The 14,486-nt window shown below is 38.9% G+C and overlaps 1 protein-coding gene across 1 annotated transcript in view; it reads right to left on the minus strand.

The window, feature by feature from the left end:
- Positions 1-1,715: 1,715 nt before the first annotated feature.
- SLC22A2 (solute carrier family 22 member 2) overlaps positions 1,716-14,486 on the minus strand; it is a 43,380-nt gene continuing 30,609 nt past the window's right edge. Inside the window, exons 10-11 of the mRNA XM_003898361.4 lie at positions 11,929-12,028; positions 1,716-2,455 (exon numbers count right to left, since the gene is read on the minus strand). Coding sequence (XP_003898410.2) covers positions 2,389-2,455; positions 11,929-12,028 — 167 coding nt within the window. The 3' untranslated portion in view covers positions 1,716-2,388. The remainder of the gene's footprint in view (positions 2,456-11,928; positions 12,029-14,486) is intronic.

Raw genomic sequence — 14,486 nt, forward strand, 5'->3', positions numbered from 1 at the left:
GTATTTCTTAAATGCATTTGATTGATGCCTCATGCTTCTCTAAAATGTATAAAACCAAGCTGTGCCCTGACCACCTTGGGCACATGTTCTCAGGACCTCCTGAGGGCTGTGTCACAAGCCATGGTCACTCACATTTGGCTCAGAATAAATCTCTTTAAATATTTTATAGAGTTCAACACTTTTATTTGACACTGGTACCAATTTATCATATTATTCTGTTCTCATGATACTAATAAAGACATACCCCAGAATGAGTAATTTATAAAGTTGTAAAAGGTTTGACTCACAGTTCCATGTGGCTGGGGAGGCCTCACAATTGTGGTGGAAGGCAAAGGAGGAGCAAAGGCACATCTTACACGACAGCAGGCAAGAGGAGTCCTGGCATGTGAAGGAGAATTCCCTGTTATGAAACTGTCAGATGTCATGAGACTTATTCACTATCACAAGAACAGCACAGGAAAAACCTGCCCCCATGATTCAATTACGTTGCATTCAGTACCTCCAATGACACATGGGAATTATTACAATTCAAGGTGAGGTTTGGGTGAGGACACAGAGCCAAACTATATCATGGGGGTTCAAGATCTTCAGATCACTCAGTGTCTCCATTCCAATTCTGAGATTCCCTCCTTCCTACCCATTTTGTAACTTTTGTTTAAGAGATCTGATGAGGGTATGAATTCAGCCTATGGGGCAATTCTACAGCCTATAATATCAACGTTTCTCTTCTTTCTTGCTCCTTCCTTCCCATCTCTGGCAGTGTGACCCACTGGTAGAGCCTTATAGGAAGCCAGGTGGTGAAGGCTCTGAGAAATGTCATTTTCAGGTTTCAACATTTGATGCCACAGAAGAGACTGTGGGAGGACAGGCATGCCTGCTTTCTCAGGAAGCTCCTGGAAGTTATGCTTCTTTAAAATGTGACAAAAATCAAGAAGGAGATGGCATCCAGGAGACAGGAGACAAAAGGAACACCCAGGAAGATGGGGAGAGAGAGCCCAGGGCAACAGTCCTGCTGCAGACCTAGAGATTCACCAGGCCACAGTGGAGCAGGATGGCTGGGGGCTCCAGGTGGGAGGTCTCTCAGAACAAAAGAAAAGAGAAACCAATGTGTGATGTATTTGAAAACATTGAGGGGAGAACTATTATTCTGTCAGAGAGCTTAGAGGAAAATTAATGATGAATATGTAGAAAACAAAGCAATAATAAAAAAAAAAAAACCAGTGTTCAGGAAAAGTGACATACTATAAAAGAAAGGAAGCATAATCATAGTACACTAAGTGACTCAGTGTTAATAGCCACAATGACATGAAAGTTCAGTATTTGATTTAATAAAAATGTGTGTTAAATAAAAGTTTAAAGGGAACAGAAAAGCTGTGTGTTGGGATGAAGGGAGAGATGAAGACAGCTACATTTTTATCTTTTATATTGAAAAGTAAATAGATAATATTTAAACCAAAAAATCAAGAAATGTCAAAATAAAGAAGTTATTTAGATGTATGGAGATGAATCTCAGGGGGAAAGTTCACCTAAAATAGTTGAAAATTTTCTCTAAGAAATTAGTAGAGGTGAAATAGGGTGAGGAAATTTTGTTTCTCATTATAAGCCTCATAATATTTAGCTTTTAAAATGTATTTATATTACTTTTATAAAATATTAACATATATTTTAATATCCACAAATTTTGAGACATTTTTACCAGACTAAAAAATTATCAATGGTTTTATAATGCTAACATTTTTATTGAACTCTTCTCAAGATCTTTTGTAGAAAATACACGTTCATGCTTACCCAGTCTAAATATGGAAGGACCTCATGATTACTTAAGTTGTATTCCTGATTCTTTTATTTGAGATTCACTTTAAGTCTAACCTAGATAATAATCAATGTATTTTCAAAAATATCTTCACCTATGTTATTGAAAGGCCTATCTAAAGTTCTTGACATACATTCTGGACAATTTTATATTGTTTTGGGTGTTTTATTTCTTTAAGAAAATAGATGCTCCTCTCCCAACTTTTCTGTTTTTCAGACTTTTTTCTACTTTGTTTCCCTGGCCCACAGTTCCCCTGTGTATTCTGGTTAGATGGCATTGTAGAGAAAATAATCAAATTTTAAAAACACAAAGATTGGAAAAAACCCTCCAGAAAACCAATGTCCAATGTCCTAGGAATGCTGAGAATAAAGTGAACTGGAAGAACTTGGCAGGATCTGTTCCCATAGATATTTTTCCACAGTGTACAATAGACTCCACTGGCTGTAGACATAGGTTGATAGGGCTCAGGGGTAAGTTTGGTTGAGTTGTACGGCTTTGTGATGAGTGCAGGAATTTCTGCTTTTGGTCTTGCTGCCATCAAAGCTAGGTCATGACAGGAGCAATTGTCTCTCTTCTTAGTTCAATGGAATGTCTAGTTTCTGAACTTGGAGGTAAATCATCTTTTCTTTATTTTTTCTTGGTCTGCAATAAGAAATAAAAATGGAGAGGGGAGAAAGAAATTATGAGGAGGCTGAAAACCAAAATAAAGTGGGTAATAAATAAGAGGAACAACAAATGATTATAAACTTTGTTCATGATTAGTCTTGCAATGTATTCTGAATGGTGGGTCTCACAAAGAAAATGGACAGAACTTGTTGATAACTCATGTTGACAGAGTTATTCCTAAAATTCTCTTATTGAATTGGTACTGGCCTAAATAAGTTCCTTTTTTATTTAGGGTGTTCACCTTTCTTTGTAATAGAGAATGTGGGTAAAGGCTAAACTTAATCTTATATCAGTTAATGATAAAGATTGCAAAATCTAGACATTGTTATCATTAGTTAAGCAAATAGAATTTGAAAAATTATTTTTTCAAAGTGTATTTACTTTTCAACAGCTTGATAAATGAAGAATGCAATCAAAACATTTGTTCAAATTGCAAGGTTTCTCAATCATCTTGTCTTCGTGAATGCCAGGACATTGCTGATATTCATCGTATAAATGCTGCTTTCTTCATTTTATTGTTACCAGCCATGCCTTTTGGACCTGTTTCTGTTTATAGCAATATTGAATCAGGTGTGGGCTGCTCCCAGCCACCCAGCATCTCACAGAATTTCCCCAACCTGGAGTTGGTTAGTTTTGTCTCAATTTCTGGACAAATCCAATCTGAGACGAGGGATGGCAGAAGCTTACCCAAATAACCCTATGGTTTTGGAATTCTCTAAAGCTCCAGATGGGGAGGTACACTCAAGTCAGTTGAGCTCCTCTGGTCTCTGTGCCAACAACAATAACAACAACTGCAGCAGCAGAAATAACAGTAGCAATAGAAGCAGCAGCAGGAACAACAAAAGCAACAACAGCAGCAATACTAGTAACAGCAGCAACAACAGTAATAACAGTAGTAACTGCAGTAACAACAGCAGAAACATCAGCAACAACAGCAGCAGTAACAACAACAAAAGCAACAGTAGCAACAATAGTAATAACAACAGCAACAGTAACAGTAGCAGCAACAGATATGGCAACAGTAATACCATCAGCAGCAACAGCTATAGCAACAATAGCAGCCTCAGTAGTAACAGCAATAGCAACAGTAACAACATGAGCAACAGCAGCAGCAACAATAGTATTAGCAATAGCAATAGCAACAGTAACAACAGGAGCAGCAGCAGCAATAACAGCAGCAGTAGCAACAATAACAAAAGCAACAGCAATAGTAACAACAAAAGCAACAATAGCAACAACAGCAGCAATAATTTTAGCAATAGTAGCAACGATAGCAACAGAATCAACAGCATCACAATTAAGAGCAACAACAGTAGCAACAATAGCCACAGAAATAGCAAGAGCAGCAGTAGCAACAACAGGAGTAGAAGCAATAACAGCAGCAGCAGCAACAACAGAAGTAGTAGTAGTAATAGCAGTAACAGCAGCAGCAGCAATCATTACCATAGTAGCAACAACAGTAGCAGCAGCACCAGCAGCAGTAGTAGCAGCAACAGCAATAGCAACAGTAGCAGCATCAGCAACAACAGCAGCAACAATAATAGCAGCAGCAGCAACAGCAACAGTCGCAGCAGCAGCAACAGCAACAATAACAAAAGCAACAATAGCAACAGTATCAGCAACAGCAATAGCAACAGAAGCATCACCAACAGCAATAGCATCACAGTTAACAACAGCAACAATAGCCATAGCAACAGCAACAGTAGCAGTAGCAACAGAAATAGCAGTAATAACAGCAGCAGCAGCAGCAGCAATAATTACAACAATAGCAGCAATAGCAGCAACAACAGCAGCAAGAGCAGCAACAACAATAAAAGCAACAATAACAACAGCAATAGCAGCAGCAATCATAACAGCAATAGCAGTAACAATAGCAGCAATGACAACATCAGCAACAATAGCAGCAACAACAGCATCAGCAATGGTAGCAGCAGTGACAGCAATAGCAACAGCATCATACTCAACAATGGCAATAACAACAGAAGCAGCAGCAACAACAAAAGCAACAGTAGCAACAATAGTAGCAGCAACCACAACAGTAACAACAGCAGCAACATCAGCAGTAGCAACGACAGCAGCTGCAGTGGCAATAGTGGCAACAACAGCAGCAGCAGCCATAGTAGTAGCAATGACACAGAATAATAAATGAATGAAGAATAATGAAATAAAGAAAAGAAAATAAATAGAATCAACAACAGTAAATAGAAATAGTAAATAATAGTAGTAGTAGTAAATAGCATATAAATTGTTAAATAAAAGACCATTAACTCAACAACAATAATAATAGAAAATAGGCAACAATAGCAGTGAGTATAGTGAACAACATAGCAGCAATAGAATAAACAAAGAATGGTAGAAAATAAATAATAATAAATGGAATAGTGAAGGAATGGAAGGAAGGAATGGAAAATAGAAGAAAAGAAAGAGGAATAAATAACACACAGGAATGAAATGGAACACAGCAAAGCATCAACAACAGGCAAGAGTTTTTGCAGCAACAACAGTAGCTTTAACAATAACAAAGCAAACAAATTTGTTAAGCAACAGTAGTGACAAAAACAACAGCAGCAATAGTCACAGCAGCAACAGTAACAGTAGCAGAATAACAGCCACAAATGACCCGAACAGAGCAATAACAGTAATTGTTAAGCAGGCAGTAGTAGCAACAACAGCAGCAGCGATAACAATGGAAGCATCAGTAACAACAATAGCATCACAATCAACAACAGCAAAAGCAGCAGCAACAATAGCCACAGCAACAGCAACAGAAGCAATAACAAAAGCAGCAACAACAGCAGTAGGAATACCAGCAGTAACAACAGCAGCAGTAACATCAGCAACAACAGCAGCAACAACAGTAGCAGCAGTAGCAACAGCAGCAATAATTATAACAGCAGCAGCAACAACAGTAGAAACAAGTACAATAGCAATAACAACAGTAATAGCAATAACAACAGTAATAGCAACAGCAAAAACAATAGCAGCAGTACCAATAACAACAGCAGCAACAACAGCAACAATAAAAATGGCAATAGCAGCAGCAACAACGGCAGCAGCAGCCGCAACAACATCAGTCACCAGTGAGTGACTACTAATTAAATACCAAGCACTGTGATGGGTGCTTCATTGCATTGTCCCATTCATGAGCCCAACCCTCTGATGGTGAGACAAGTTCATGGGCCACAAAATCTAGCTGCCAGGATTGAAAGTTCAGCTTTGTCACTTATTGGCTGTGTGGTTTTGAACAAGTCCTTTACTTTCTCCGGCCTGTTTTTATATTCCAGTTGTCAGTGGGGTTAATAATAACACCTATTTCATAGGGTTGCTGCAAGGATTCAATGAGGGAATACAGGCATACCTCAGAGATATTGGGGATTCAGTTCCAGACCACCACAATAAAGTAAATTTTACCATAAAGTGAGTAATACATTTTTGTTGGTTTTCCAGTTCATATAAAAGTTATGGTTACACTATACTGTAGTCTATTAAATGTGCAATATTATGTCTAAGAAAACAATGTAATTTAAAAATACTTTTTAAAAAAATGCTAACAATCATCTGAGCCTTCAATTAGTCGTAATCTTGCTGGTGGAGGCTCTTGCCTCTATGTTGATGGCTGCTGACAGATCAAGATAGTGGTTGCTGAAGGTTGAAGTGGCTGTTGAAACTTCTTAAAACAAGAATATGAAGTTTTCAATGTTGATAGACTCTTCCCTTCATGAAAGATTTCTCTATAGCATGCAATGCTGTTTCATAGTACTTTACCCACAGTAGAACTTCTTTAAAAATTGGAGTCAATCCTCTCAAACCCTGATGCTGCTTTGTCAACTAAGTTTATGTAATATTCTAAATTCTTTGTTGTCATTTCAACAATGTTCACAGGATCTCCACCAGCAGTAGATTCCATCTCAAGAAACCACTTTCTAAGCTCATCTCTAAAAAGCAACTCCTCATCTGTTCAAGTTTTATCATGAGGTTGAAGCAATTCAAGTCACATCTTCGGGCTCTACTTCTAATTCTAGTTCTCTTGCTATTTCTATCATATCTGCAGATACTTTTTATGCTGAATTCTTGACCTCTTCAAAGTTATCCATGAGGGTTGTAATCAACTTCTTCAAAACTCCCATTAGTGTTCATATTTTGACCTCCAATCATTCACAAATGTTCTTAGTGGCATCTACAATGGTGAAACTTTTCCAGAAGGTTTTCAAGGTACTTTGCCTAGAACAATTACAGGAATTACCATCTATGGTAGCTATAGCCTTATAAAGTATATTTCTTAAATAATAATACTTGAATGTCAAAACTACTCCTTGATCCATGGGCTGTAGAATGGATGCTGTGTTAGCAGGCATTAAAACAACATTAATCTTTAGGTACATCTCCATCAGAGCTCTTGGGTGACCAGGTGTATGTATTGTCAATGAGCAGTAATCTTTTGAAAGCAATCTTCTTTCCTAAGCAGTAGGTCTAAACAGCAGGCTTAAAATATTCAATAAACCATACTGTAAACAGGTATACTGTTATCTGTACACAGGCTTTGTTATTCCATGACCACACGCAGAGTAGATGTAGCATAATTCTTAGGGACTCTAGGGTTTTAATGGTAAATGAACATTGGCTTCACCTTCTAGTCACCAGCTGCAAGAGAGTCAACCTGTCCTTTGAGCTTTGAAACCAGGCATTGATTTTTTTTCCCTGTCACCTTGAAAGTACTAAATGGCATCTTCTTCCAATAGAAGGCTGTTGTGTCTATATTGAAAATCTGTTGTTTAGTGTGACCACCTTCATCAACGATCTTTGTTAAATCTGGAGAACTTGCTGCAGTTTCTACACCAGCACTTGCTGCTTCACCTTGCACTTTTATGTTACGGAGACGGCTTCTTTCCATAAGCCTTAAGAACCAACCTTACTAACTTCAAATTTTTCTTCTGCTGCTTCTTCACCTGTCTCAGCCTTCATATAATCAAAGAGAGTTAAGGCCTTGCTCTGGATTAGGCTTTGGCTTAAGGGAATGTTGTGACCGGTTTGATCTTCTATCCAGACCACTCAAGCTTTCTCCATATCAGCAATAAAGCTGTTTCATTTTCTCATTTGTGTGTTCACTGGAGTAGCATTTTTAAACTTCCTTCAAGAACTTTTCCTGTGCATTCTCGACTTGGCTAACTGGTGCAAGAGGCCTTGCTTTTAGCTTATGCTGGCTTTCAACATGACGTCCTCACTGAGCTCAATCATTTCTGCCTTTTGCTTTGAAGTTGAGACTTGCAACTGAATTTAACACCAAGAGGGCATTGTAGAGCTATTAATTGGCCTAATTTTTATATGGTTGTGTCTTAGGCAAGAGGAAGGCCCAAGGAAAGGAAGAGAGATGGGGGAACGGTCAGTGTGTGGAACAGTCAGAGCACACACATTTTATTAATTAAGCTTGCTGTTTTACACAGACATGGTTTGTGGTGCCCTAAAACAATTACAATAGTAGTACCAAAGATTACCGATCTCAGGTCACCATCACAGATATGATAATAATGGAAAAGTTTGAAATATTGTGAGAATTACCAACACATGCCACAGTGACATACAGTGAGCGCTTGCTGTTGGAAAAATGCTGCAAATAAACTTGCTTAATGTAGGGCTGCTGTATACCTTCAATCTGTTAAAAAATGCAATATCTGCAAAACGCAATAAAATGAAGTGCAATAAAAGAAGGTGCACGGGAAGGGCATGGAAAGCACGGGCAGAGCTCTTAGTAAATGTTAGCTATTGTTATCCTCATTTTACAGAAGGGAAACCAGCTTAAGAAGTGAGATAAGGGGCCAGGCGTGGTGCCTCACACTTGTAATCCCAGCAATTTGGGAGGCCAAGGTGGGTGGATAACTTGAGCTCTAGAGTTTGAGACCATCCTGGGCAACATGGTGAAACCTGTCTCTACTAAAAAAATACAAAAAAATTAGCTGGGCGTGGTGGCACATGCCTGTAGTCCCAGCTGCTTGGGAGGCTGAGGTGGGAGAATGACCTGGGCCCAGGAGGTTGAAGCTGCAGTGAGCTGAGATTGAGCCACTGTACTCCAGCCAAGGTAACCGGTGGGAGACTGTCTAAAGATAGAGAGATAAAAAAAGCGAGAAGTGAGATAAAGAATAGGGTAAAAGTCCATGCAGGCTACATTTGTAACTAGGACAGGTTTAGTGCCCTTAGGAACCAAATGACTTGGTTGGTGAGGAAGAGACTCTTGCCCGGCCCTGTTTCTGCTGGCTCTCAGTGCATGTGACACTGTTCTTGGGGTCAGTTTTCAGTGCCGGCTGTGGTCTGCCCTCCTGCTCCCAGACATCCTTGCCTCCTGCAGGCCACACCTCCCACCCCTCCCTCTGTAGGCGCACTGTTCTCTGGCTCTGTCTCAGCCCTCACCACTCCCACTCTTCTGCAATTCCCCAAGTCTTACACATATCTCTCAGTGCATGGTGAACTGGGTTATATAATACAGAAACAAGAACAGTATGAATCTTCATAGCAGTATCTGTAGATCATACAAATGGGAAGAATATAAAATAACAACAGGAATGATCTTTTGAAATATCTCTTTAGCCTGCTTTGAACCAGCCTGGTGAAAATGAACAACTCTGACAAGCATAGGAATGTGTGTGTCACTGAGTTACACTTCTCCATCTTACAACAACTCGGAATGTATTTTAAAATTTGATTTCCAATAAATAGTCTAGGCATATATTTTCCTGTTTTATAGAACAGCTACAAAAGCTTCTGTGAATAATAGCAGGGGCTTGTAGACATTAATTAATTAGTGTCAGGCAGTTTATTGACACTTGGTGAGTGTCAATTGGAAAGCACTGGGTGAGAGCACTTAGTAAATGTTAGCTATTGTTATCCTCATTTTACAGAAAGGAAAACAGGTTTAAGAAGCAAGATAAGGTATTGGGTATAAGTCCCCAGGTTATATTTGTAACTAGGACAAGTTTAGTGCCTTTAGGAACCATAACAACTTAATTAGGAACCAGGTGACACTTAATTAGTGTCAGGCACTTTACACATATTTTCTTCTTTAATCCAGTGAGTAGGTACTGTTGTCCCCATTTACAGATGAGGAAACTGAGGCTTTGAGGCATTCAGGCAATAAAGCCACACACATGGGAAATGTGATGGCAGGGCTTCAGGTTCCACAGGTCGTGCTCTTCACTACACATATTACTGCCTGCCTGGCACTGGCGCCGGCTAGGGAAAGAAACTTCAATTAGGGATGCTGTAGAAAGAACTTCAGCATTTATTCCACAAATAATTGGTAAGCTCCTGCTCTGTATATGCCAGCCACCGTGCTGGGTTCCAGCGATACCACAGGAAACAGGATTTAGACCGTCTTTGATGGGAGGTGCCCATGTGTGTGGGAAGCTGCATAGGGAGAGGGGTATGGGGTTGGAGACAGTTGGTTTAGATGAAAGGTCTCCAACTCAAATGTCTGCATGCACCAGGTAGATCATACAATGTACCAAAGACAATAGGAAACAGTGGGGACTGTGGCCTCCTGCACAGGGCAAACCCTTCAGAAAACCAAGCTATCATTCAGCTCCTACACATTGACAACAAGAGGAAATATCTTCTCAGTGTTACCAAATCTTCTGCTTTTTTAAAACAGATCCTGAAAATCCAGTTTATGTGGAATTTCCCACTTTAAAAAAAAAATACTGTGTAGGCCAAAGAAAGCACTGGAGAACTTGGTGGCCTGCAGGCTGTGAGTATGTGACCTCTGTGCAGATTCAAAAGCCTTTTCCAACTCTAAGACTCAAGTTCTAGGAAAAGCCTCAGACCAATGTGATTTACCAGCATTTTGTCCATTTGGTAAAATGAATAAAAATCAGTCGTTCGTGGTATCAGCAGGCCAAAAATGGAGTCAGAAGAAAATAAATAAAAATATCTAAACATACTGTATAAACAAATTTGTGGGGAGAGTGTCAGACAGGTTTGTCTTTCATTTTTTTAATGTACTGTTTGAATGGGTTCATATGGTCCAAAATTCAAAATTACCAAAGGTAAGCATTGCAGTCTCCCTTCTACCTGTATCCCACAGCCACTCAATTCCATAGACAACCAATGTTATGGTTCTTGTACATTTTTGAGACACAAGTATTTATATATATGTCTTTCCCTATTTTTACACAAATGATAGGCTATCTACTTTTCTATGTTTTGCTTTTTCCCCCATTAGCAATATGTCTTGGAGAACTTTCCTTGTCAGTGTACGTGAAGTGGCCTCATTCTTTTTAATGACTGAATAATTTTACAGAATGGCATATCATTTATTTAACTGGTGTTCTAATTCATGATCATTTAGGTTGTTTCCAAACTCTTGTTATAAAAAAATGCCTTAATGACTAGTCCTGTACACATGTCACTTTGTACATGTAAACTTCTAGCAGTGTAGAGTTACTAGCTTAAAGGATATACATGTTCGTAATTTTAATTTAATTAATTTTTTTTTTTTTTTAGACGGAGTTTTGCTTTGTCATCCAGGCTGGAGTGCAGTGGCGCTATCTCAGCTCACTACAACTTCTGCCTCCCGGGTTCAAGTGATTCTCCTGCCTCAGCCTCCCCAGTGGCTGGGATTACAGGTGTGTACCACCACACGCAGCTAAATTTTTTGTATTTTTTTAGTAGAGATGGAGTTTCACTGTGTTAGCCAGGATGATCTCAATCTCCTGACCTTGTGATCGGCCACCTCGGCCTCCCAAAGTGCTGAGATTAGAGGTGTGGGCCACCGTGCCTGGCCCATGTTTATAATTTTTATCCTACTATTACACTGTCCATTATAGAGGTATCTAACTCCTACCAGCAACACGGGAGACTGCGTTTCTCCCCATTCTTCCCCAACATAGTGTGTTACCAAGTAATTTTATTTTTGACAATCCAAGTAGTTATTAGCGCAGTGTTAATTTGAACTTTTCTTACTATGAAGGAGGTTGAGCATATTTTCACATATTTAAGAGCTGTTTTTATTTCCTTTTCATTGAATTATTTGCTCACATATGTTGCCTATTTTTTTTTTTCTATTGGGTGGTTGCTCTTACAGATTTGTTGGGAAAATTAGCCCAGTGTAGAGTAGTAAATATTTTCTTCAAGTTTATAATTTTATTTTTAGCCTATGGTAGTTGTTTAATGCAGAATCTTTTATTTTAATGAAAGCAAACATATTGACCTTCCTTCTATGGATTCTGAATTTTTTGGGTCATATTTAGAAAGACTTTCTCCACATGAAAGTTTAAAGAAATTCTCGTATAGTGTCTTTGTAATTTTACTGATTTTTTAAATGCTTGCAAGTCTTTGATTTAGTTTGAATTTATCTCAGTGTATGGTGTGAAGTATGAAGTCAATCTAATTCTTTCCAAACAGCTACAGGGTTGTCCTAAAACCTTCATGGAACCGTTCATTTTGAACTTTCAACTGCCTACCTCTGCATATTTTCGGCTTCCTCGATGGTCTCAGGCAAAGCCTTCCCTTTAGTTTCTGGTAGCAACAGCACCAGACCTCCAGCAACCAAGCCAACCACAGCTGAAAGCCAAACAGATGAAAATCACATTAAGAACTGAAAAACTCAAGGTCTATAATTAGCGTTTCCCTTATTTTTGTTTAAAACTTTTTTTGGTGTTTTTCTATACTTATTTACAGATTCCTTTGCCATCTCTGACTGCTGTATTTTCCATTATAAATATTATACCAGTTCCAAACTCCATTGAATTACTATTCCTAATAGGGAAATGAAATACTTAACATTTTGAGTCAAGGTTATTCTAGGGTAGAGGACATTGCCACCATATTAAGATACTTTGGAGTTAGAAAATAACTCTGCAAAAAATGAACTGTTTGAAAAGGAGGACCATAACGCTGCCAGTACAAATCACTTAGTAAGGAAAATAAGTCAGAAACTTGGGTCATTTCTAGCAAATAAAAGTAATGAATTAGTATTTATTACGATGTAAGAGCACTAAAAAGTATAGCCAGGATTTTAGTTTAAATTCAGGTGTTCATTAAATTCTCATTATTCCTTTTTTTGTCTCTAGCTATAATCTTTAATAATAAACCTTACATGTTTTTGTTTCTTTAGATTCCGATAAAAGTTTTGATCTTTTAAAGTTGTATTTCTATGTGTTTCACAATAATAGAATACAGAAAATAAGATGTGGATTCTTTACTAGTTTTGAGGTCTCAGGACACTGCATGCCAGTCTCCATTTTTACACCCTCAGAAAATGGCTGAAATAGAAGCTGCAGGGCACAGAACCCAAGCTCTGAGGGCCTGGGCTCCAGCTCTGGCCCCTTGCATACTGGTCTCACGGCCTTGGGAAGTTCTGTAATCTTCCTGGTGCTCCAGACATTCCTATATAAATTGGGATAACATACTGTCAAATCGAGTTTAGCCTATAGCTGCCTCCTCACATGTTTTAAGTTTGGCCTGAAGGTTTATCTGTACATTGTGAACTATAACCTAGATGGAATGGCAAGCACACTGTAGCCTACTCTTGTGCCAGTTAAAACCACCTTTGCAAAATTATGACTGAGACAGTGAAAGAGATCTAACTTAATCGACTTCCTCTTGCTTCTACCCTCCAAGCTGTCCTTGTCATTCTTGGGTATAGGCTGACCTAACTTTGGGAGAAACTTAGTTCGTAGATTAAAACAAAGATGACAACAGCCAAAGCAGAACTCTTTGTTGCCTAGGAACTAGGTTGCCTTTGTAGGACTAACATTAGCCACAAGATAAGAAATTATGGTTTAGGAGTCATGCAGCTGGAGCCTACAAGATTCTGACCCTTTCTAAACTGCTGCTAAAATCAGTGCTTGAGATATTTTGCAGACCCTGCACTTGATGGATCAGCTGGCACCACCCAAATTGATAAACTGGCTTATCTGATCTTGTGGCCCCCACCAAGAACTGACTCAGTGCAAGAAGACAGCTTTGACTCCCCGTGATTTCATCCCCTACCAATCAGTACCCCCGCCTCACTGGCTTCCCCCACCCACCAAGTTATCCTTAAAAACTTAGATCCCTGAATGCTCCGGAGACTGATTTGAGTAATAATGAAACTCCAGTCTCCCACACAGTCAGCTCTGTGTGAATTACTCATTCTCTATCGCAATTCCCCTCTCTTGAGAAATTGGCTCTGTCTAGGCACCAGGCAAGGTGAACCCCTTGGGCGGTTACAAAATCACCAAGTTTTAGCCAGTCAAATGTGGCCAACTGTTCAAACCAGGTTTGAATAAGGCAAACACCAAGCTGTAACCAATCCAGTTATTTCTGTACCTCACTTCCGATTTCTGTACATGGCTTTCCTTTTTCTGTCTATAAATCTTCTTTCACCATGTGGCTGTGTTGGAATCTCGGGAGGCTGCCTGATTCACGAATCATTCTTTGCTTAATTAAACTCTTATAAATTTAATTCAGCAGAAGTTTTTCTTTAACAATATCACCTCACAAATGTAAACCAAAAACAAAATTCGAAGATCCCCAACTGATTGAAATGAACTGAAAAACTTCAAGATTTTTCACTCCCACCCCTTCCCATTCAAGCCCTGATGGAAAGGGGTGGGGGTCAGACATGTCTCATTATACCCTCTCCCTTTTGGAGTTCAAGCACAAGTCACCAGTGTTAACATTAAAACACATCTTAAGACTGACATAACAGACTCTTTGTAGCAATAAGATAGCAAATTCCAACCTGACCACAGAATAATATCACATGACAGACAAAAAAAAAAAAAATTAAAATATTTTACCCCAAAATATATTTCTTTGACCTAGTTTGAAATGGCCTGGCAAAGCCATCTTTTGTGGAGAGAATTCGCATCTGTAAAGAATCTCTATTAACATAACTAGATCTTTCCCTTTCCAGACCCTCCCAATCCTGAAGAGATTAACTAAGAGACTAGCACCTTTTAAAGGTCTGAATAAGAAACACTTGCCATTGATTGTCTCTAAAGGCAGCACCTATGAGACTTCATCTACATAATAA

The sequence above is a fragment of the Papio anubis genome, chromosome 6 (assembly GCF_008728515.1).
Source record: "Papio anubis isolate 15944 chromosome 6, Panubis1.0, whole genome shotgun sequence".
Taxonomy (NCBI): Eukaryota; Metazoa; Chordata; class Mammalia; order Primates; family Cercopithecidae; genus Papio; species Papio anubis.